At 40.1% G+C, this 25,520-nt stretch overlaps 1 protein-coding gene and 1 pseudogene across 2 annotated transcripts in view; both read left to right on the plus strand.

Annotated features, from left to right (window-relative positions):
* The window catches only part of Kif16b (kinesin family member 16B), a 300,714-nt gene that overhangs the window by 21,607 nt on the left and 253,587 nt on the right, over positions 1 to 25,520 (plus strand). For both annotated transcript variants that reach the window (XM_027921573.3, XM_071608712.1), the window contains exons 2-6: positions 13,938 to 14,007; positions 16,621 to 16,734; positions 22,511 to 22,627; positions 24,471 to 24,568; positions 25,289 to 25,398. In XM_027921573.3, coding sequence (XP_027777374.1) covers positions 13,938 to 14,007; positions 16,621 to 16,734; positions 22,511 to 22,627; positions 24,471 to 24,568; positions 25,289 to 25,398 — 509 coding nt within the window. The remainder of the gene's footprint in view (positions 1 to 13,937; positions 14,008 to 16,620; positions 16,735 to 22,510; positions 22,628 to 24,470; positions 24,569 to 25,288; positions 25,399 to 25,520) is intronic.
* On the plus strand, positions 8,949 to 9,045 carry LOC114081297 (U6 spliceosomal RNA; annotated as a pseudogene).

Below are 25,520 nucleotides of genomic sequence, written 5' to 3' on the forward strand. Positions count from 1 at the left end.
TTTGCAAATAGGTGTAGCACAATGAGATTTGTATAATGTAAAACCTGGGAGTGAGACCACCAGCTTCCAGAGGCGTGTGGGAGGCCTATGATATGAAACTGAGCAAAGATAGTTCTGAACTAGAACATTGTCATCAGAATGAATCTACTCACCCATCCACTTCTTACCATTTGCCCAACTCATTCATTCAGTCATCTATATACCCATTTCCTGTCCCCACCCACCCATTTACTCAACCATTCACCCAGCCAGTCAACTGCCTAACCACTCAAATACCATCAGTCATCTATATACCAAACTAAACACCCCAACATGTACATATCATTTATCAACTCCTTTATCATAGCTCACCTGTCTGTGCTGGGTGCTCAGATATCATGGTTAGCAAGACCAGTCACTTTCTAGTTCTTCTGGAGCTTCCAATCTAGTTAGGGTGATTGACATCATAGAAAAGCAACAACAATAACAACAACAACAACAAACACTTCTGTTAAGAACCTATACCAGAGGGACCTGATCCAGACTGGGGAGAAGGAGCCAGGAAATCTGCCTGCAGGAAGGGACCTCTAAGCTATATCCTGAAGGGTTCCAGAGAGAATTAAGGGGTCGAATTAATAGTGACTGCCAAGAAGGAAGTTGGGGTAGAGGAACGGATGACAACTCCTAAGTACCTGGAGGTGCTGGCTGGGTAAAATGATCTTGGCCAATTTCTAAGCAATCCAGAGTATAGAATTCATTACACCAAGACAAGCTGCAGACAGTGTGAAATCTGGACATTGGTGGTCCTGGCTTTTTCTCACATGTTGTTCCCCAACTCTGTGTCTTTCCCTTCTTGGCCAAGAGAGAATGGACTGATTCCTGGGAATCTTTTCTTTCTTTCTCTTTTTCATAAGAAGTGACTTTCATAAAAATTGCTAGAAAGAAGTTCCATCTACCATTGACTGATTGATGGATTGACTTATCATTCACAAAGTATTTAAATACATTGCTGAGTATGTGCAAGTATAGCAGGTCTCAAAGTTTTGATTTTGAGATCCCTTAAACTCTCAAAATTTATTGACCCTAAAGAACTTTGGCTTTATGGTAAATTTGTGTTTATCATATTAAAAATTAAACTAAATCACAGGAAAACATAGGCACCTGTTTCTTTGCCATTAGCAAGATAAGAGTGAAAAAGGAAAAGAGTGTCCAGGTATCAGTATGAAAATAGTTTTGATGTTGGAGAGCCCTCCATAACCTTTAAAAACTGCCGTGCTGCAGTCAGGGGTACAGTGGAGTATGAGCCAGGAAGGCCTAGCCTTTGTTGTCTAGGTCTTGTGAAAACATGGAATTGGGGTCTGAGACTTGCAGCATCAGGGAAGGATCATGGAGGGAGACATATTAGCTGACAGCAAAAGTGGGGTTGAGCCAAAAAGCATGAGTGGTAGAGGGACAGTTTGGGGGAGGTCCAGAGGCCTTATTCGAGGACTTGAAAGAAGTTCATTTTGGTTGCACATTAATATTGCACTTGCGAGGCTGATACCAGCCGTTTGATTCCTCTATGTGATGTGATTTTCTCTGCTTGTTTATTTTCAGAGGCCCATGTTCTAAAGTCCTTTTTCTGTGTAACTGAAGGAAGCTAAGGACCTCTTTGTGTTGGAGAGCTTCCTATTAGAAGGGCTGAACTGGGGTTGTCAAGCTTAGAAAATGCAAAGGAAGTGGAATGCTGAAGCATGAGGGGAGCTCAGAGCAAGTGTCGGTTGCAGGAGAAAGGAGGCTGAATGAAAAGGCATGATTAATCATAAAAGACTGGAAGGTGACACTTGAGAATTGAGGACTTGAGTCAACAGAAGTGGGACTGTGCATATGATGTCATCCTGTTATCTCAAGATGAGGCCTCTTGGCCTCAGTCGATGAGCGCCACACATTATGTTAGCTCCATCCCCTGCCTGCCTTTGAAATGAGGTCCACTTAGTAGAGGTGTAGCTGTTTGGCCAGGTGCAACTTGAGACTGACTTCCTTTGCCCTGATATGGTGTCCTAAGGGTCTTGCTCTGTTGGGCAAGGACTGTTTGGTCAGCTGAGCCACAGAAATGAGGCCAGACCTGTTGTACTGTTGGTCTCTGTTTTATTGGAAAAAACACTGGTGATATCAAATGGCTTTCTTACCTCAGGCCATTCTGGCTTGATGACAGGTTATTTCTTTTATTTCTACCTGTAAGTTGTGGTAGTATATTCAATTGCCAGGAATCTGGGATGAATTGTTGAGTGTTCAGAACCTGATAATATTGTTTCAGATTTATAGCCCCAGGGGATTGGCAGCTTCCTTCTTCAGACATTACACACCTCGATGGCATCAGAAGGTGAAAATACTGTCACAGATTCAGATGGAGTGAAAGTTAGGGAGATACAGCTCACACTGAAAAGACAGAAGGAAATGAGGGAGAAAGAGAACACCCCTTCCCTGGTGGCTTCTTTAATAAACCCTAAATAAGAAATTAGAAAACCTGAACTTATTGGCTCCAACTGGGTTATATCGGATTTTATCTTGTAAAAAGCAGCTTGATTGTTTTTATCACATCAGCCAGTGTTTTCATTGCTCTCTGTCCCTTACAGGCACCATGAATGGGAGAAAAGAATAAAATCCACCAGCTAGTGCATGGTGATGGTCTCAAGGAACCACAGTCAGATCTTTTAGAGATGCTGCCAGTTAGTCATTTAAGTAGTGTCTTACCATTAGAGGCATTAGTCCCTTCTCCTGTCTCTGGGTTTCCTGTAGAGGCCCCCACTCTCATGTCTGGAGTACCGGACTGGGAGAACAGAGTGGGCTAGGTTGCCTTGGGGATCTGAGCACTCCTTTTGGGGAGACACTGTACAACTCCTTCCCCCTCCCCCACTCTCCTTTGGAACATGGACACAGGGGGGCCATATCCTACCATCCTTGTTACCAGTGTTTCAAGAGAGATCAGAAATCCAGGTTCTATGTAAAACCTGACTTTTAAAATATTGTCAACTAATTACAGACATTTTAAAGCATTGGTCCTAGTCCTGGGGTGCCATTTTGAAACTTCTGGTTTAGAATGAATATTTTAAAATGCCTCTCATTTAAACTTTTTATTTACTTTTTGTCATTATCCCTTATGCACTCCTACAGTATTAGCATTTTCAGTATTTTGGTGAGGTTTCTCTGAGTGGTCTTTGCTTTTCCTCTGTTGAGACACAAGCAGCCTTTCATGGGATGTGTAGAAAAGCTGGTCTTGTCCTGGTTGCCACAAAGATCCAGACATTGGTATTTCTAGGGAGCAGATAACAGCTAAGAATCTGGGCCTTCTCCAAGATACAGCTCTGGAAGGTAGTTTCATAAACCATGCTGGTTACCAGCTGGTTATTCTGGGCAACTGTTTGCTATGTGGAAGATTGGTCATTCATTGCCCATCCTGGTCAGGTTAGTGGTAGAGTTAGGCAAGACTTGCTGTCATTTTAGGGGTAGGTAGACAGGCTGAGTAGGCTGTCAAAGTGCTGGTCAGTTAGAGATTTGGAAACTGGAACTGGATCTTGGGGTTCTGAAGCTTGCCCTGCACTTTCTGTGAAGCTTGTTCTTTGCAGGCTTGGTCCTTCTTTTTCTCTCTCCTTTGATTTTGTGCAAGCCTATATCACAGTGAGTTTTCTCTTGTGGGCTTTGGTAGTGACATCTGATTGTAGAGTGATCTACAGTTTGTCTTTCTGAAACACTTAAAGGACAAGTAGGGAAACAGAGGACAGGACACTGGAATTCAGCCTTCCCAGAAGATGCCTGCTTCCCATCTCAGAGTCAGATTTAGTTGGTTTGAGGTGCAGGCTGGGCATCAGGGCTTTTAGAGCACCCGAGAAGTTCCTGTGTGTAGCAGAGTTGGAGAATTCTTGGGTTGGAGTCCTTGCTGAGCTTTGGTTTACTGCGCAAGCAACTGGATCTGCATTGCTCTATGATATCAGGTATCCCTGGGTAATGGTTAGCAGCAATAGGCTCTCCTTTAGTAATGTCCTGATGTTTCTCAGGTGAGGGCTAGATGAACATGTGCAGAGTGTGGCTTCTCCAGCTTTTTTTTTTTTTTCTATTGTGTTGAGCAGTCTCCTCTGAAATCTCTGGTGAGAACTGCTGTTCCCTGTCTGACTGGTATAATCTGAAAGGAGTGTAAGCTGAGCTGGGGAGGGCAAGGAGCAGGTCTTTGTTAAGCAGTGCTCCATCAGGCACTGAGGAAGGCAGTGGGTTCATTTCAGTGTTCAAAGAATATCCTATAAAGGAAAGGTCTGCTGACCTACCCTTCTTTAATATAAAAAAATGTGCTTGGACTTCCTTTTTGGTCCAACTTTGTTCACTTGGAAACCAATAGAAGCCAGGTCTCTCCTTGGTCTGACCTCCCATGCCCAAAAGCCAGTTCAGAGGTTCATCCAGCCTTTTGTTTCATGCATATGGAGTAATCATGGACCATCAAAGGGCACTGGCCATGACTATATGCCTCTGTATTCTCACAGAGTCTCATAAAGAAGAGACATATGTGTTTGTCCATCGACCTATTCCTGCCTCTGGCTGCAGTGGTTCTCTCTAATTTAATATGTGAGTGAGCACTGCAAGCTTGCCTTGGGGAAGTGACAGAAGGATGTAGTATGCATCATGTGCCCTTAGATTGGACAGTCAGCATGTAGTTAGAACAAGCAGACATAATTCACAAGTATTTAAAAATAAAGAACCTTTTTGTTTCTGATAATCTTTTCTTTTTTTTTTTTGAACTGTGCCCTCAGGATTATGTGAATGAAGACGACATTTTCATAAACAAAACTTGGAAAGATCTTCATAAGATCAGCTATATAATGGTTCTTCATTAATGAGGGCTTTGGCTAAAAACTTTGACAAGTGTTTTCTCTGGATTCCCTCTCATTTCTACCTATTTTTGGAAAGGTCATGTTAAAATGAATGTATCTGCTGGCCTGTGAGCTCCCTGAGGACAGGGCTTTTGGTTGGTTTTGTCTACTGGTATACCCCCACTGCTTCAGACAGTACTGGAACACAGTAGTGACACAATCAACATTGGTTGGATAAATGGTTGGGCCTTGATTTCGTGATGGAAATGAATGCATTGGTTGAATATCTGCTCTGTGCCTGGCTTCCTGTTGCCTGCTTTCTTCTATCACATCTTTCAGCAAGAGTGTACATCAGCTAGTTTATTAACCACAGCACTGCTGTGCAATGAGTACTTTTTGAGAAGCTGTGTGTAATAGGTGTTATTCAAGAACATTATACAGATGAGAAAACCAAGGCCAGCTAAGTTATATATTGTGCTCAAAGTCCCAAAGCTGCTAAGAGTTAAGGTTTCAACCCTAAACCTAGTGCCCTTCCCTCTTCCTCCATTGTTAAACCTCTGTGCTTGGCAACATAGATGTTAGGTGCTGTGCTGGAGGGAAAAGTTACAGGAAACCAAGATCTCATCTCTTCCCCCATGACTGGCAGTGAAGTCTTTTGAAGAAAAAGTCCCTCAGTTCAGTTTGAATTTATACCAGGGCCTCTCCCCTAACTGGTATATTTAGGAGGTGATATTGTAAAAGGAATCAGTCTCCTTTTTACAGGCCAAGTTATTGTATTTTTTCCCCAAAAGCTGTCACTAAGAACATTTTTCTAAGATAGAGATAAATTTGGAGGAAGGTTGTAGTGATGGCGTGGATGAAGACTGAGAAAACACATTTCTTTGTGTTTCATGGCACTGCAGCACTACACTAGGATGTCTCGGGGCATTGAATAGTTGATTTAATATCTGAACACTGGAAATCAGTGTTCTTGTACTTCAAGTGTTGAAATCTATACTATCTCTTTTGAGCTTCCACTTTTTGAAATGAGTTGATGCTTGTATGTTTGGGGGGAGCATATCAGAGTAGTATGGGCATATGCGCTTCCTTGTTTTTCTTGTGAGTCCAGAGGAGACAGAATCCCCTATGACTTGGTCCTGGAGTCAAGGTCAAAGCTGTGAATCTGTAGGAAGAGGCAAGAGCTTTGTTTCTTATGGAGTTAACATCTGCCAAGTTATCTGATGCTTATGGGGAGAATGTGTCTTTATTTAAAAATTTTAAAAGGACACTAAACTTTGAAAGCATTAGCTTAAGTGCCTAAGTTCAAGAAAAGTCTCCTGTTTTCAGTACAAGTATTTCATTCATTCTTTATTTACCAGATATAGCCATCTCCCCTGTATTCATGGGACATATATTCCCAGAAGCCAGTGGATGTTTGAAATCAAGAATGGTACCAAACCCTATATATGCTATTTTTTTGTATGCATACATACCCATCATAAAGTTGAACTTATAAATTTGAAACAGTAAGGATTAACAACAGTAACCAATAATAAAGTAGAATAGTTATAACAGTCTGTGGTAACAAAAGTTACATGAATGTGGTCTGTCTTTCAAGAGTCAGATATTAATATTTGGGACTGTGTCTAGTGCATATGGCTGAATAAGAGAAAACGACCAAAATACATTCGTTCCAGTGCTTCCTTTACATCAGAATAGTGCTTGGTATCATGAGATGTGTAAAATACTAGGCTTTATCTAGGAGGCTCCTAGATTCCTATACCTGGTAAATAAAGAATGGAAGACAACCATATAGCTTCCCCATAGTCAGCAGGTCTAAAGTAATTGCTGTGGGGTGTTGTGGACTGTCACACAAAATATAGTGGCAGGGAGGGATCTGGGAAGTCTTTCTGGAGAAGAAGACACATTTATAGGCTTTGAAGTATAAGTCAATTGGAGGAGAAAGGTACATTCCAGGCAGGAGGACCAGAGTGAGCAAGGCCAGAGGCAGGTCTTCATGAGGCTGACAAGAAGGAATAGTTAGGAATGTGGGACCTCGGATGCTGCTGGCTTTGTGGTGGAAGATGAGGCTACATGGGCTTCATGTTTCCCCATCCAGGGCCTGATACATTTGATGACTTGGCCTGTTGGAGTAATCTTCCTGTGATGCCTTTAATTACTGACTGGCCCACTATGTTCCTGTGGGAGCTGTAACTCCCACCTTCAGGATGATGTAGTTGAGTCAAGTGAGGGGCACTAGCTTTACCCTCAGTAGTTCTCTATGGCTTTGAAGTTGCTTAATTCTTGTGACTTTTTGCAACACTTACTCCATAGGAACAAACTGTGAGTAAGTCATGCAACTTTCCTGGGCTTCAGTGACTCTCTGTAAGTTGAGGTCATAGGCTGAGTCTCTTACTCTCTTCTGAGTCCATTTCTTTTCACATGCTCTATTTCCCTGAACTTCATCTTGACTCTCAAACCCTTTACCATCTTGACCCCCAGTTTTCTTCCCTGTAGAAGAGTATCCAAAGTTCCCTGTTAAAATATCATCTTTAGCCTTGAGCAGCAAAATTTAATTCTTTTTAATTTTAGGTGTAACATATAAAGTTCTTTAACTGTCTATCAGTTCTTTTCAACTAGGACCAGGGTTCCATGTCAGAATTAAGTTCTCATGACCTGAGTAAGGCATCTGTTACATGTAATGAATTGACTTCTCTCTTGGTCTTTAGAGAGGTTATAGTTGTGTACCTTCTTTAAAAGAACTTTCCTGCTCTAGGGTCCAGAAGAGAAGCCCCAGCTGGAAGTCAAAAGTGAGAGCCCAAAAGACATGGTGCTGTTGTGAAATTTTGTTCTGAAATTGGGGTTAGGGGCATTGAGCTTTATTTAGAAGAGGGGATGAGACCACTGTTTACTGAAATACCATCTCAGAAGGAGCTGAGAGGCAGTTAAGCTTTATAAAATTCCAATTCTTCAGGGAAGCACTGCAGTTTAATCACTGCAGTGGTTCCCAAACCTGGTGAATCATTAGAATCTTTTAGATGGTTAAACATACTCCTGAATCCCTATGTTAGAGAGTTCTATTTGTTAGGTCTGAGCTGAAGCTCTCCAGATGATTCTGGCTATTGGTCATCAGGTCTAGGGCATCACAGAAGTGGCCCAGTTGTCTTGAGTACATCTGTGTTCTCTAGTTTTGGGCCAGCATCGCTTGTATGTGTAGCTGTGATCTCCTTGCTCTATTCTCATCCCTTTAGAGTCTATGCAGAGCTGTTAGAGTGGTATTTAAAAAAATGTAAATGTGATTTTTGCTATATGCAAAGCCTTTCTGTGCAGTGGCCTCCTATCACATTTCAGTTTCAAAGTCTTAGCCATTTTAGCCAAAGTCTGGAAGATCTGACATGATTGGCTTTTGCCTTAAGGCTTTTCCATTTTTGCCTTTCTTCTATACTTACTATGGTCTTCTTATCCTTTCCCCAAAGCCTCTGGCTGGCTCCTTGCCATTGTCTTTACCTGGAATGCCCTTCCCCTGGCTTCTGTCCATTCAAGTCTTTGTTCACATATCACCCCCTTTCAGACTTCTTTTCTGGCTGCTTGCCTCCCTTTGCCTGTCAGTCCTATTCCAAGGCACCCATTCTTATATCCTTGTAGCCCTTATTATTATCTAAAATGACATTGTATTATTGCTTTTATTATTATTATTTTCCCCAATGTCTCACCGAAATGCGGAGTACATGAGAACTGAGCCTTTGTATGGTTTGCCACTTTATCCCTATACCAAGAGTATTATCTGGCTTGTGAAGGCACTCAGTAAATATTTGTGAATGAATGAATATATAAATCTCTCTATACAGTGTTCCAGATAAGGAATTGTCTAGCCTCTGACTAAATCTCTTCAGTGATGATTCTGCACATCTCAAGGCAGTTGCATTTTATATTGAGACAATTCTGATTCTTAGGCTATTCTTTCTTCAACCAAAAGAAGAAGAAGAAAAAACCATCTGCCTCCTTGCTCAGTAGCCCCAGCTTGGTACTTTTTGCTGGGGAGTTGTTGATGCTACATCACATGTTCATCTATAGTGTTTCTTTTATTTTTCTTCTTTTTTTTTTTGAAGCATATATTATTTTTATTTGTCAATTAAAAAAAAATAAACTGCTGGTTTTGGAGGCCCATGTACTAAATTGAAACAAAACAGAGATCAGCATGATCACTGTGCAAGGACTACATGCAAATTCGTGAATGTTTCATATTTTAATAATACTGATGATGAAATAAAATGTCTAGTCCCAGTATGATAATAGGTAAAGATGGCTAGCTGCCTGTAGAGGATGTTTTTTGTTTAATTATAAGCTAATTGTCCCTAGAAATTTGCATTCCAATTAGGGCAGATGACGCCCAAGTTTGAGTAGAATCCAAGCTTATATGGTATTTCTAAGAGGAATCCGTGTGGTAGATGCTGTTTGCTGTTCAGATTCTCCTTTTTGAGGTCTTATTGTCCAGCCTCTGCAGTGATGTTAGCACAGCTTTCAGCTGTTAGCCCCTCAAGGATGATCTGGTCTGTGGTGTGCCCTTTTCCAGGCAGTGCCTAGTCCCTGACTGTTCATTGCAGGGGTATAAAGAACAGCATATTGTTCCCACTTGGGGCAATTCTGAAGGGCCATTCCCCTCCAGAACTGTCCATGGAGTTGGCTGAGGCCGTTGTTGGGTCTGTGTCTCAGTTCTGCTTCTTCCTCTGCCCTGCCTTTTTCTGTCTCCACCTTTTCCCAGGGGTTTTTCCCAAGGGCACACTCTAATGAATATTTTGCATGCCAGACTTCCTCAGATTGAGGCTTTTCTTCAGATCCCAACATATAACTGGTACCAGTTGGCTCTTTGCCTAATCTTTTAGGTTTATGACACCTTCCCCAGGCCTGGTAAGGTGATAAAAGTCTCACCTTATTAGCTCCCTTCTGCTGTGGCAGGGGTCAGCTGAGGATTTCATTTAGCAGGCCATTCATAGTGTCTGTGAGCTATGGCAGCACTGTTGGCCTGGACTCTTCCATGGTGACAGCCCATAGGGAATGGAGTGGAGGCAGTTCCAACTTCTTACCAGCTGCCACCCAAGGTTGGTATTAGGATGTCAGTTCTGGTGCTCCTGACCTAATTGACCATGGTGTGGTGTGGTGAGGCCTGTTCTGAGAAACTGAAATGAAGTCAGGGTGATTGCCTGAAAAACCCGCTCCAGGATTTATTTTTTCAGTATACTTTCCCCTGGGTTTTTCTCAGAAGTTAAGCTGAAGGCTTTTATGATTTCATGGAGAGCACCTAAGAGTAGTCAACGGTCCCTGGTTGTGTACTAACTTCTCTTGATAATCTTGTTTCAAGTGCTGAGGATCAGCCAGAAAGGACAAGGTGTAGCATTAGGAAGAAAGGGCTTCAGGGAATATAGTGATTCTCCCTGAGTTTGATGCCAGACTTTGAGATAAAGGTGACACATGTTTCTGAAACCTCCACTACTACATGTTATTGAAGTGTCACTCACATGCAGTTTGGGCTTGGGTAGGAGGTGAATATATGTACATCTAACTTCGAAGGTCCTGATGAGTGCACAGGCTTTGAGAGGTGGTGATGATGTCTGAGTTAGTAGGCAAAAATGAAGTGTGAGTATGTAATATGCAATATTTAGGACAGACTTATACAAAGAAATTGTTTGGTGATTATTTGAAATTCAGTTTAATTGGGCATTCTGTGTTTCATCTGTAACTCTTAAAAAAATAAAAAGAAGTGTCATAGAGTAGAGCTGAGAAACTGAGTCATTTTTTGAGCCTAAGGGATCAGAAGTGTTCTCTGAGAAAGGAGCTTGGGGGTGGTTTTGAATCTTGGGCATCATTTTGCCTGGTGGGAATGTAGAGTGGTAGAGAAGGGCAGGGGCAAAACTAGGCAATGCCAGAGAATGACCAAGGGCCTGGGGGTGGGGGAGGGTGGAAGTGCAAGGCCAGAGGGGCCTTGTCTTCTGTAGGGCTCTGGGTGGGCTGTCAGGTGAGGAGTGTCCCATGGACTTGTCCTAGAGCTTGAGGAACTGCTGGTGTTTTATTGTTACATGACTCATTTTAATTATAAAAGCACTATCAAATTATGCTAAAGTATTTCTAACACTGAAATGTTTATTTTCTTATCCCCCAGGTTCTGCTTTCTCTCTCTCTCCAGAGGTTACAACTGCAAATGACTTTCCATTTATCTTTTCAGAAATGTTCAGAGGCATAGATGTGTATATTCTTTTGGCTTTGTTTATACTTTTATTGAGCTGCAAACTTGATCACCATTGACATGCTGTTTTACCACTTCATCTTTCTCCCACTTATAGTATTGCTTGGGTTGCTTTCCATATTGTTACCAGTGGAGTTCTTGATTTAAAAATATAGTTTTTTATTTTATTATTGCTATTGAGTGTCTTGCCACCAAACTGGAGGCAGTTAAATATTGGTTCATAGTATGTTAACTTTTAAGGTGAATAGAAGAATGCTGGTTTGTTTCAGGACTTGGGGGGAAATAAACTAATGGCTCACTTTGGAGAGCCCAGCATTGCCAGTTTAGCTGTGCATCATGGAGTGACCAAAAACCATTAGCTGAATGGGTGGAATCAATTTGAATTGCTGAATAATTCAAAAACATTTTTGAAGTATTTAGATTAACATAGTATTTTTTTTCCTAATAAACATTTCCCTACTCACATATCTGAGAGCTGACATAATTTATCTCTTTTCCTGATTGGATATTTTAAATCTTTTCCTTTCCTCCCTGAAACCCTCCAATATTGATCTATAACTCAGTATCCTTACTCCAGCAGGCTCATTTGTAACATCTTATGATCTAGTTTCCAGGCCTTTCAAATAAATTACTTATTTATATGAAGGGACCATAATTGACTTTTCGGTTGAGAAACCCAATTCACCAAAGTGGCCAGGGAGAGACATAGTTCATTTTGCTCTATTATTAAGTCAATGTTCAAATAATATTTTAGGATTATTTATTTTCCTCAATATAAGAAAAATGTCAAGATTTATTTGCCATGTTTCTTAAATGTCAGAGGAAATTGACCTGAGGCCATGGAACTCTCAGAGCCTGGTATTCTACAGTTCTCTGCTGAAGGATTAAAAGTCATTGCTCTCAGGACTGGTTGTGAGCATTGTCCTTGTGCTTGGCGGAATCAGGTGTGGATGTGAAGGAAGCTGGGTTCTTGTTTCTCTGGATGAATTGGAGACATGATATCATTAAAGATGAAACCCTCATAAGTGGGATGAGCTAGGTAGGTAGGGGTAGGAGGGATATTTCTGAAGGTTTATTAGGAGGAGACGAGCCACGTTGAGCCTGAGGCAAGCCTTGCTTGAGGATGTGGATAGGAAGATATCTTAGTGTGTGGAAAGGCAAGAACCAAGAATGGGAGGGAGCCAGTAGGGAGATCCCTGTAGTAGAGGATGAGCATTGCTGAGTAGGCTGGGGTAAGAGCCATTCATTTAATAATTCAGTCAATCCAGCACAAGCAGAAATCAATTTATGACCATGTCAGAGTTGCAGGCACTGTGCCAAAGGGTGTAGGGTGTGAACTCAACAGGCTGAGAGTCCTCGCTTTTAAGTTCACAGTCCAGGGGTGAGATGAGCAGAAGGGCCATCTAACTAAGGATAAAGCAGAGTGCTTGGTGAAGGCTCTTCAGAGTATGTGAAGTCTGAACCCAGCCCAGAGGAATGGCTGGGAGTTGGCCAGAGAAAGGGGGTGAGGCAGAATATAGTGTTAAAATGACAATTTGAGTTAGGGTATGATCATAAGAGTTGGTCTTATCCTGTAGTTTCTGAGAAGTCCTTGATGGGTTTTAAAGCAGATGCTTCATGGTGAGATGTGTATTTTGGAAGGCTCCCTCTGGCAGCAGAGAATAGAGTGTAGGTGGGAGGGGACAAGACTAGAAAGTGGTGGTGGTGACTTGACTGGGACAGTGGCTGCAGAAGGGGGAGATGTGTTCAAGGTCAGTAGGTGTTAGTTTGGACAAGACTAGGTACCTGAATGTTGAGTAGGGCAGGAAGGGTAAGGCTGTTTGATGGAGTGTCACATGGACCTGGAAGTCACCCTGATACTTAGGGGCCTTGGGGGAGAAGAGAAGACCACAAAAAGAAGACCATGTGTGTTCTCATCCTTATACTCCAGTTTATTCTTTCTCCATAGATAGCCTTTTGAAAAATACTTAGGTCATCCTTTTTATTTTTATGTGGTTTTCACTCTCATAATGATTGAGTGGCTGCCTGGGAGCTGCAGCTTGCTGCTGCTACTCAGCATTGCCAGAGGTTTGGGCCACATATTGCTTGCCCAGGAAAGGGCCACAATTAAAAATGCAAATTACGGTTTCCATTGAAAGTATATTGCTTTCATACTGTTGTATGGTCCAACAATGGGAAGTAAAGCCATTGTAAACCAAGGACCATCTGTGTGCTTTTCTCCACCTTACGTTCTCCTCATAACCTGTGTATCCTGGCCACTGCACCATATCAGCATGTTGACATCTTCCTCATTCCTTTTGAGTGGCATAATACTCCACTGTATAGATGTATGGTCATTGATTCTGGAGAATTGTAATTGTAGCAATTACTTTACTTCTTGTTCTGCTGTTTTCTAGGAAATGAAATTTTAAAGAATGTGAAAAGGTGGTGAGAGGAGGGGGCTGTACCCAGTACCTGGTTGTGACTGCTGTAGTTTTTATCTTAGTTTTCATCCTGGGCGGAGGGATAAAGTATCTTTTTCTTTGTACCTGGGTTGGTAGGGCTGTTTTTTTTTTTTTTTTGTTGTTGTTGTTTGTTTGTTTTTCATGAGGCTTGGTGCTTCATGGTTTTTGTCATTTCATATTCTCTCTCTCTCTCTCTCTCTCTCTCTCTCTGTCATTAAAATCTTCACAGAAGTTCTTATAGATTTTGATAACACATTGTTAGACGTAGTTCTTAACCGTAGCACTCTTGTGTGTGTCTTCATGCCTTATAGTATTAATAAGGATTTGATAGTAATGCTATGAGGGATTGCTTTTCAGATGCTGTTTAAAAACAAATCCCTGTCTGTACAAAGTTAATGAAACAATTTTTAAAAATGAACTTTTCTTTTCTTGACCAATATTGTTATTGTGTTGCAGGGAAAAGGACTTGGAGGCCAAGTTCATTATTCAAATGGAGAAAAGCAAAACAACAATCACAAACTTGAAGGCAAGTAGTGACTTTGCCCTGCTCCAGTTCTAGAAGGCTTATGTTTACACTGCAGTGGGGCTCGCTTGTGGGTCAATACAACACGCCTGTCATTTCTGCACTCTCCTTTCTCAGGTCAGGTGGCCATGTCAGCATGCTGTAGGGTAGGGCTTGGCCCTGAAGCAGAAAAGCGGATGGCCGTTTCCTCCCCCATGCCCTGTTTCTTTTGATCTGGAAGAGATCAAATGCTCTGATCCTCGAGCTCCCGGGTATGGAGCAAGGCCAGGTCTTTTCATCCTGAGAACTTGTAGTAGAGCTGTAGACTGTGCAGTACTGAGGAAGTTTAACCCTTAGATTTGTTAACATTCTTAATGAAGATTATCATGTTTTGTAATCCTTGAAGAAGAACTGATGCTATTATTCAAAACTTGGGAGATGAAAGATTAAAAAACAATACTTGCATTACTTTCTAGAAAAAAAACATACAGGAAAAAAAAGCAAGTTTCCCCAATGATGAATTCTTTCTTTTGTCCTTAAAATATACTGTTTGTTTCTTTGACCATTTGTTGAGGACCCAGAGGGCCCTTTACTCAGGGTGAAAGCAAGGGTGTGGACTTAATAATAAGGAAATAATGTGCTTTATGGGTTTCACGTTTGATATTTTCATTAACAGACAGGTTTGGGTTTCTGAGTTCTGCTGCTCTGTGGCCAAGTACAGATCAGTCTCCAGGTCATGCCTGAGGAATGCGTTTCTATTAATTTGTGGTCCAAGGAATTGAACACTATTAGATCCATATTTAGAGTCAGGCAACTTGATCTCCAGTGATGGAAGCTGGGGATGCTCCTGTCTTCAGTCAGGCAGTGCTCTGGATAACTGATAGGCTTCCTTGGGACTCTGGGTCCCTTTGCCCTAGGCATTCTCCACTGGAATGTTTTGTTTTCCCCCCACTTAGCACAGTTCTCTTGTGTCCTGGCCCTTTCTAGCCTACACTAAGCCCTTCCTGCCTCTCTCAGCTTTCTGTACCCATCATCACTCATCTACTCCCTGCTGTTAGGAACCTGTGCTTTGCTTCATGTTTGTGTTCTCAATGCTTTGGTAAAAGACCCTGGCCTCGGGTGCGCCTCCTTTCTTTATGCATCCTGTTGCTTTTTGTGTTTTACAAACATTTCTTCCTCCAATGTTTGAATAACCAGAATGGATGCCTGGATTTTTAATGTTTTATTATGTTATTACTTTAATTGTTAGTGTTTTAGCACTTGTTTCTTCGTAATATGTGAATCATGTTGAAAATTATGGTGCTTAGTGAAGTTATTTAGAGTATGTCCAATAAAGTATGTGAGACTTTTGGGACATATGAAGATTTTTGTTATTTATTTATTTGTTTGTTTGTTTATTTTATTAGAGCTTTATGGTTATACATAGCAGTTGGGTTCATCCCGACAAACTTATTACATGCATGGAAATTGATTTCAGTCCATGATCCCCACCTCTTCCTTCCCACCCCTCTCCCTCCTCTGGAGATTTTAAAATATGACTTTTGGGTTCTGTCACCAGCTGGCTGGGCTGGCAACTAAAAATTACTCAAACACAGAAATATCTTTTTGGGGGATCAGGGATGGCTCTACGACCTCAGGTGTCAGCTCCCATGCTGGAAGCAATGGGAGCAAGGGAGGCAAGAGGCAAGAGAGAGAGCACAACCCGAACCCCTCTATTTATTTAGGAGAAAGACATTCAATAGAAAATTCCACCCAAATAATGCAAGGGATTGGGTTTTGAAGGGTGGAGTCTTGCTTGGTGATGTCTTGTGGTCAGCAGATTGACTGACATCTTGGCAAGTCACATCCATCTCAAGTGCTGTGTAGGATCACAGAAGAGCAAGAGAAAAGGCATACATGCACCACACAGCCCAAGAGGCTGTGTAACACCAGACCAGTCCCCTCATACGTTCAAATATGCATAGCTCACGCAGCCCATGGATGGCTCACAACGGGGTTTAATTTAAGTATGTAGCATGGTAGACAAGAGATATGCATACATCTGTTTTAAACTCACAACATGATATGTCTTAGGAGATGTTTGCTTTTCAGAGGTGAGAGAAATTATTTCTGTATAGAGCACATTAAGAAAGCTTCATGGAAGGAGAGACATCTGACCTGGAGTTTTCAAGGAGCCACCAAATTGCACAACTCTAGGGGTACCAGTCCCATCATAGTTTGTATGACTAGCATTCCTTGGGGTTGTGCAAAGCCCAGCTTTGGGGTGAACTCTGGTGGAGGGAATAGTAAAAATCATTGAAGATGGAAAAACAGAGTCTGACTGGAGCAATGGGTTCATGTAGGTTAATCTTAAAAATACAAGAATAATAGCTGCGGGTATCACAGAGAACTCGGATCATGGGGTGGGGAATTGAGGTTGTATTTAAGTTTTATTTATTCAATTTTTTTAGGGAGGCCAGAAGTAATTAAATGCTTCTTAGGGTATAAATATGAAAAGATAGTGATCATTTTAGGAACAGATTTTTTTTTCTTCCTAATTTGGGTCACTTGTCAAATGACAGTACTCTTTATAGTTTCATTGTTATTATTCTCTTTATTATTGTTGTTGTTTATCATTATTATTATCTTCTTTTCTAGATACCAGAAGGAGGGACTGGGGACTCAGGAAGAGAACGGATCAAGACCTTCACCTATGACTTTTCTTTTTATTCTGCTGATACGAAGAGTCCAGATTACATTTCACAAGAAATGGTATGATGTTATATTTCAAGATATTTATTTTTAAAAAAATTTTTATATAAAGAAAAACATGCCTTGTCTAAAAAAATCTTTGCTTTTTTTTTAGTAAGGTTCTCAGTGATTTGCATGAATCCTTAACATTTGAAAAATGTAGTTGGTTTATAGGTGATTTGTGGAGATTTGGTTTTCTGAGGCAAGGTAAGGATTGAAGTTGGAGGACTGGAATGACTGTGCGAAATCAAACATCAGGGCAAAACAGAAAGGGACAAGAGTGATGAGAATAGAAACCATTAGAAAGAGAGGAGATGCCTGCGTGAAAGAGGTTTGGGAGAGAAAAGATGAACTGATGTTGCTCTAGTTTGCATTGGTGTCAGACACTCTGGTGTTATGTGTGCTGTCTTGTTTAATCATCATTAGAATAAAATGAGATAAATTTTAACTCCATTTTTCTTTGTCTTAGAGTCTTGAGTAACTTGCTCAAGTTCATAGACTTAATTGACTTTGAATAGTAGCAGAGTTGAGAACCTGGGGCTCCTGTACATGGTGTGGAGAAGCCACTGGAAACTCTTAGGGTATGAAAGGAATTGAATGGCATGTTCTAGAGGACAAATGGATAGGACGGTATGTTGGCCAAATAAATGAGAGTGGGTGAATGAGAGGAGATGACCTTAGTGTCAAGGTGACTGGTTAATACCGGGTTTAGTCAGTGTTGGTAGATAGTCTGGTGAGAGATTGAATGTTATAGATATTGGAATCTAGACTTAGGCTTTATTATAGGAATGGGAATAAAGGGGCCGGTAAAAGGGAATTTGTTAATGGAAAAACCAGTTTAGTGTGGTGATCTCTAGAATCTCTTCAAAACAGGATGAGTGAAGAGCCTCAAAGGTCCTCTTTTTTAAACTTGTTTATTGAGCTGCTGGATTTTCCCCATTAATTCTGAATTTGAGGTCCTATGGACAGAGGGCTGTGCTGGGGGAAAGCCTGGGGATAGAAAAATAGAGCATTGTGTGACAGCAGGACCTGGCACAGTAAGTAAATATTTGGTGACCCAGTGAACTGGTTTACAGATGGTGGTTAATTTACGGAACAGATGACATTTCCTGGGCTTTATAAGAGTTAAGATTAGGGAAGCAGGTAAAAGATTAGCTCTTCTGGAGGCTAAAAATAAATGCCTGGAGTTTAAAAAGAGTTCAAGATTATGAAACTCTTTCAACAGGTAAAGATAACTTCAGTGCTTTAGGTATACGTGCAGCACGTCTTCCCAAATACTTCCGGGTGTTTAGGTGAGTAACCTGAGATTGTTCCATTCAATAACAAAACTAAGAAAGCTTTGAGGTACATTTGTTAAAACATTGTGTAGTAGAACCTCATGTCAATAAGCCGTAATGGATTCAGGAAGATATCTATCCTTTTTTTTTTTTTTTTTTTGGATACTAGGGATTAAATTTAGGGGGCACTTGACCACTGAGTCATATCCCCAGCCCTATTTTGTATTTTATTTAGAGACAGGGTCTCACTGAGTTGCTTAGCACTTTGCTGAGGCTGTCTTTGAATTTAGACTTAGCCTCCTGAATTACTGTAACTTTAAACCTGCCTTAGCCTCCTGAGTTACTGGGATTATGGGTGTGTGCTACCTTGCCAGGCGAGATTTATCTTTAAAATACTCTGTTAAGGGGCACAGCCACATCAAAGTTTTTAGCAGCAAAATTCACAATAGCTAGACTGTGGAGCCAACCTAGATGCCCTTCAATGGATTAATGGATAAAAAAAATGTGGCATTTATACACAATGGAATATTACTCATCACTAAAAAATAACAAGATCATGGCATTTGCAGGGAAATGGATGGCATTAGAGCAGATTATGCTAAGTGAAGTTAGCCAATCCCTAAAAAACAAATGCCAAATGTCTTCTCTGATATCAGGGGGGTGACTCAAAATGAGGTAGGGAGGAAGAGCATGAGAAGAAGATTGCCTCTAGATAGGGAAGAGAGGTGGTAGGGAAAGGGAGGGAGAAGGGGAATTGCATGGAAGATGCAAGGAGACCCTCATCGTTATACAGAATACATGTATGAAGGTGTGAGGGGAAAAAAAAGTGTATCACATTAGATTGGGTAGAGAGAAGTGATGGGAGGGGAGGGGAGGGAAAGGGGGGAAGGAAGGACAGCAGAATAAAATAGGCATTATTATTGCTGTGTGTATATATGTGACTGCATGACCAATGTGATTCTGCAACCTGTACACTCAAAAAAATGAGAAATTATATCCCATCTGATTCAAATTTATGATATGTCAAGATCATTGTACTGTCATGTGTAACTAATTAAAACAAATAAAAAATTATAATAAAAATAAAAAAAATACTGAATCAAAAAAAATACTCTGTTAAGGAGAATGCCCTTCATTCCTAATTTTAACACCTGTTGTTACTAAAAAGGGCTCCAGTTTTAAATATTGACTAAAGTGTTTGTGCTGACATTTTAGACTATCTAGGTGAGCTATCCCTGCTATAATCAGGGAAGGACTCAAATTAACATGATGCTTACTTGCTCTCTCTTTAATCAGTTGAATGTAAAAATGTATTGTGAAAATATATCACGCCTATTACCAGAGCTCAAGTCAAGTTTCCCTTGATGTTAAATGAATGCTGGGTAAGATGACCATTGACATTAAACAAATACCAGGTAAGATGAACATTATTTTAGAATTAGAAAAAAAGAGCAATTAAAATTTATAGTCATGTAAATTAAAAACATTAGTAAAATATTAAATAAAGTTTAATTTTCTTAATGGTTCTTCAAAACTCCAAAATGAGCCTTTGATCTCATACAACCTGTTCCTTAATTCAACCCTGGAGAAACCTGATACTTACAAGATCTCCCGGTGGGCAGGCAGGATGGGAGAGTCTTTATTTTAGCAGCGCCCTCTTGTGGGCAATTCTCCTCCAGCAAGGCCCGGTGATGCCTTGGATTACACTGGAAATCAGCTGTGAAGTCTAGTCTGTGTTTCCATATGCAGCTAAGTGGATTTGAGGTAACCTGGGCCAGGTGAGGGACTTTGGCAGAGTTTTGTTGCCAGTGGAATGATCAGTCTATTAAAGCTGACCTCCTTTTCCCATCTGTAGCAGATTTTTAGATTAGTCTTTGGTGGGAGCCTGATAGTCTTTCCTTGTAAGACCTCTCGAGATAAAGTTAGTGCTTGCTGCTTCTCAGGTCTCAGCTGGCTGTGGGTGGGTTACCTGAAACTGAGAATGAGTCTGGCCTGATCTCTACACCTCCAGAACTGCAATTTCTAGACCCCTTTTGGTGTCATGTCCACTAGTCTCAAACTCAAGCACTCATGCACATATACCTCGAGTCTGTCAGAAAACCATTTGGGTTAGCTTTTTAATAAAAGTAATAACAAAATGGTGGGTATTAATTTTAATCCTAGGGAAGAACCTCATTGTGGTAACATCTGGATTTGATATAAGTATGACATTGTTTTAGCCCCAGACCAAACTGTAAGAGAAGATCCATCTTCTATCCTCTGAGAACTTTTTGTAAGGTGTCCCTATCCAGTGAAATGATCTTCCCTCATTTTTCTTTTTTGTTTAGAAGGAAGAAATTGGAGAAATATTTTAGAGTTTTTACTCAAGTGTAGTGATGAAAATGAATCTCAGACTGATGGTTTGGAGCCCTTAGTCTCCCTGGGATTATGGGTCTTGCTTCTTAACAGAAGTTTGAGGAGGAGTGCTTTCAGAGGGGTTTAGGACTTCATTGTCAATTTAGAGGTTTGGGAAGAGGATATATAACCATAAAACCTTTGGAGTCTGAAAGACCTGGGTGAGGTCCCAGCTTGGCCACCCACCTGCAGGTGCTCACTTCCCTAACCCTCCCTTTCACCTTCCTCAATTGAGGTCTGGTAATGCCACTCACCCTGTAGTAATTTCATGAGGATTAATACATGAACACATGAAATTGTATAGAAACTGCCCAGTGAGCCACTGTTATAATTGGAAATTGAGTACAGTATCAGAATTTGAGAATAAGGTCAGAAAATATCAGGTTGTATAGCTGAAATGAGTAGAAATTAACTCAGAAGGAATGCCCTTGGCCATCTGTGGAAATGACTCAATTGAAGTGGTAGTTTGTGAATCTTTCACCTCCTTGAGAACGAGGAAACAAAGTCCAAACAAGATGCTGGGAGGAAGATATCTAGAGAAAGCTGAAGTTCAGTTGGCTATATTTTCATTTTGTCCAGGGATGGCAGGTGTTATTAATAGGATTTTTAAAAATTTGGATATGAACCAGGCATGGTGGCTCATGAGGTTAAGGCAGGAGGATCGCAAGTGCAAAGCCAGCTTCAGTAACTTAATGAGGCCCTAAGCAACTTAGCAAGGCCCTGTCTCAAAATAAAAAAAATATAAAGGCCTGGGGATGTAGCTCAGTAGTTAAGCATCCCTGAGTTCAATTCCTGGTACTACTACTACTATACTACTACTACTACTACTACTACTACTAATGTGGATTTGAGATGAAGATGGCCAGGTTTACCTGTTTTGCTTATTTTGAAATCACTTGGGGAGTATTATAAGACACTGATTCCTGGGTTTACAGCCCTTAGATTGCATTTCATTAAGCTGGGTCACCAGCCTGGCCTGTGGAACTCTTTGAAGTGTCCCAGGTGATTCTCAGGTGTAGCATAGTTAGGATATATTGCTCTCAGCCCTTTGGTAATAGTTGGAGATGACTTTGTGGTTAATCTAATTGGGTCTCTTGTTTTTTGGCTAATGGACATCACTCACAGGCTGGTCATTTCTGCAGGAAATTAACTCAGAAAGTGGGTAAGGTTCCCACTTTGGACTGTGGAGATTCCACCTAGGAATTCTTCACCATTTTATGGTGCTGTGAAGATAACTGACATCTTTTAGTTGTCGATGTTCCTATGTTTGAAGCAGGGAAAAATTTGATGTGCCCTTAGTGTACTGGGCTTAGAAGACAGGAAGTAACACTAAATAAAGCTTTGGTTCACCCCTTCCCAGCTGGATATAACTAGAATCCTTCACTTCTTGGTTTGTCTAATTTACATTAGTTGTCTTCCTGAATTATTTGTACTTCATCTTGTTTTACTCTCCAAATTGCAATTATGTGGTGCATGGACATGAACTCAGACCATTGTAGGTATGACCCCCATCCCCACACAGGTTGTCTACCACTCTCTCCGTCCTGGGCAGATATCCAACAGGAGAAAGCATCTGGACTCTGTCATGAGGGAATCCAGCCATCCTGGCCTCATTTATACCCGTCTATCACTCAGTTTCAGGAAAACCTTCAGAGATTTATCTCTGTGAACCTGGACCCTTAAAAATGAGGACTTGGATTTAGCATGGTTCAGGCAATAATTTATTGCTACTGTGACCTTCACGTTTTGAATATTCGTTTCTAGAAGTTCTGATAGAATGAATAGCTTTATAAACATATAATTATGAATGGTAAATCATCATGCTTTTAAAATCTTTTTTGCTTCTAGACATGATTATCACTTTGGCTTGTTTACTTTGATTAAGTAGGAAAGAGGATGGGGTTGCTTTTTGCTTGCTTAGAAGTTTACTTTTGATTAAAAACTAGGGTACATACATATTCTGTTGTTAACAGTCCTTCAGTGATTTATTTGTATGGTGTAATCCTTAAGAGATGAAAGTAGCATTCAAGAACATTGTCAGCACTGCAGGGGTTTTTATTAAAATCCATGGTAATTGTATCTTTTGTGTTTTGTGTGTGTCTGTTTTTTTTTTTTTTGTCTTGCAGGTTTTCAAAACCCTTGGCACAGATGTGGTGAAATCTGCATTTGAAGGTTATAATGCTTGTGTCTTTGCATATGGACAAACTGGATCTGGAAAGTCATACACTATGATGGGAAATTCTGTACGTTGTTTGCCTGGGAAGGAATTTCTTATCTTCCTCTGAACTGATAGAATTATCTTTTTATCTACTTGGTCTGTACTAACATGCTTTTCATGTTCTGATTATTCTTGTGTAATAAGATAAAAGTCAGTAATAAGTTGGACTAAATTTCCTTTGAGAGATTTTAAATTAGAAATAGTTTTAAGTATATAAGTATGAATAATGGATGCAAGTCCCAGTTCATTTTCTGTTTTTAAAGGCCTTATAATCTTATCAAGAAAATATGCTGGGCCCACAAGTAATTTATTCTCCTTTTCTGCCAACACAAAAGTTTGAATAAAAATACTGAAGTCTGTTCTTTTTAAAATTATTCAGAACATTTTCCCTCAAGTAAAAAATGTAAAAAATAAATCTAACTTTTTGATTGAAAGGTATTTCATAAATCCAGTAAATACATTAAAAAAGTTAGAGTTTCATAGTCTACATATAGTTTATAAGGGTAGTGTACATATACTTTATATGGGTATCAACATAGTTTATACAGTTCATTAGTTTATCTATGTAAATTAACAGATATTAATGTTACACTTGCTCCAAACTATGAAGGAATGAAAAGTTGACAGGATTGTTGGAATTTTATCTTGTCCTATGTTTTCTCCAAATTTAGACAGTGTTTGCGTGTGTTTTCTTATGTCACAGAAAAAGCACTATTCAGTGACTGCCAAACCTGTTACGTGTTCTAGATGTAGAGATTCTGGCAGAACTTGAGGGCTTCCTGCCAGCAGGAGTGGCAGTATCTTCAATGCTAAAGGTTTGGTGGTTCATGGAAGTAGTGTGTTGGAGGAGAGCAGGGCTTCCCAGATGAACTTACTTCAGTGCACGTAGAGTGACATCTTAAACTCAGGCTTCTATTTTAAAGTAGAATGATGTACATGTTGTGCTGTGCATCCTCAATGCTGAAAAGTAAAGCAGAACAAATGAGAGCTGCAAACAATATTTGAAGAATCTTGCATTTACTTTTTCTTATCACTTCTTTTTTCCTGCTTCCCTTCTATGCCTTTGGGGAGAAAAAACCCGTGTATGAATTTTGTTGATTCCTAGAAGCTAGTGCTCATAAATGATAGGTATTTTTCTCTGACCTTACAGGTAAGTACTTCTTGGGTGTTCTTTCTATATTTAGGGTATGATAGTTTATTTAAAAAAAAAAAAGTATCACGCTAATCATGAGGAGTGGTGTTGTTTGGGACTCCATGAGAACATTTTGCCTTGTCTTGTACCATTGTGATGCTTACCAGATTAATGCCGACCAAAACATGATTATTGAATATGATACCCACATTGCAAAGTGATATGATGTATTAAATCTTTTCTAGGGAGGCCATTGCATCAAAATGAGACATAAATTACATGTTTTAATATGGTTCTCTCATCTATGTTTTAAGACAGCTAGTAATAATCTTGAGGACTTACTAAAGCTTTCTTAGTGTTTCTTTTCTTCCTGATGTATATTTCTCTTTCTGTGTCATTTAACTAGATATTTTTAACATTTATTTTGCAGTTGGACATAGTCTTGTTTTATAGAGAATAAGTTTCCATATCTTTGCAAGCTATGATTTAACTGGTTCACTTCTAATAATCACATATTGTCCAAGTCTCAGCATGTAGAAATAGAAGGTTCTAATGCTCTCATTTCAGAGAATAAGCAGTCCTGCCGAGGGTAAATCGTGTCTAGGTTCCCTGGGTGGCAGGCTGGGGTTGGCATGCAGGCCCTTGGAGTCCAGTTCCATTCCAGCAAAATGCAAATTCAGTTGTCAGTTATTTTTATTTCAAATGACAGCTGTGACATTTTTCCTTCTCATTGCAGGGTGATTTGGGCTTAATACCTCGGATCTGTGAAGGGCTCTTCAGTCGGATAAATGAAACCACCAGATGGGATGAAGCATCTTTTCGGACTGAAGTCAGGTAGGGTTTGATGGGGCGTGAGCAAGTGAGAGCTTGGTTGTAGCCAGGGCTGCTTGGTTTGTGCTAAAGTACTAGCCTTTCTTAGGGAAAGAGTCTGCTTTTTCCTCTCCTGTACTTACAGTGGTTGTGAATGAAGCTGAAAACACTAGCTTTTCAATGACTTTCTTGGGTACAGTTTGGATCAGAAATAACATAGCTCAGTTGGAAACTATAGCATTTGATGTTTATCTCAAATGGAGTTAGCCTTTGACTTTTACGAATATACCCAATTACTTTCCTCATTCTTTTGGCTGAGTAAGGTTTGTGTTATTCTTCATGTTGGCCAAATCACTCTAAATCTAACCTATAAATAAACCTGGTGGCCCTGGTGCTTTTCCTCTTTGAAATTAAACCTGTTTGGGAGCTTGTCTCTTCAGTGGTTTTGAGGGCAGATATGTCACTTGTATTTCTCATGGCTGTTTGGCCTTCTTTGGTGGTATTGGGGCTTTGGAAAAGTGATTTAAATCACTCTAGATCTCCTTTGCTTAACCTATAAAATGGGGATAATAGAAGTACCTATTACTGAGCTATTTTAGGGATTAAATGAAATAGTCAAAGTGCTTAGCATTGTATATGATACAATTACCTCTCATAAGTTGAAGTTGCTGTTATTATGAGTCTTGTTATTGTTATCAGTGCCTGAAATCATTTTTTGAATTCCATTTTGTTTAAAATTTTTAGCTACTTAGAAATTTATAATGAACGTGTAAGAGATCTACTTAGACGGAAGTCATCTAAAACCTTCAATTTAAGAGTTCGTGAGCATCCAAAAGAAGGACCTTATGTTGAGGGTAAGAATGAATATTTTGTATCCCTGTCCTTCCTGAGGATTTGTGTAAAAATAAAGCTTTTGACAAAAAAATTAGCATAATAATGAAAATTAAGAATTTGTTTACTTTTGGAATTTTATTAT

The sequence above is a fragment of the Marmota flaviventris genome, chromosome 2 (genome assembly GCF_047511675.1).
Source record: "Marmota flaviventris isolate mMarFla1 chromosome 2, mMarFla1.hap1, whole genome shotgun sequence".
Classification (NCBI taxonomy): Eukaryota; Metazoa; Chordata; class Mammalia; order Rodentia; family Sciuridae; genus Marmota; species Marmota flaviventris.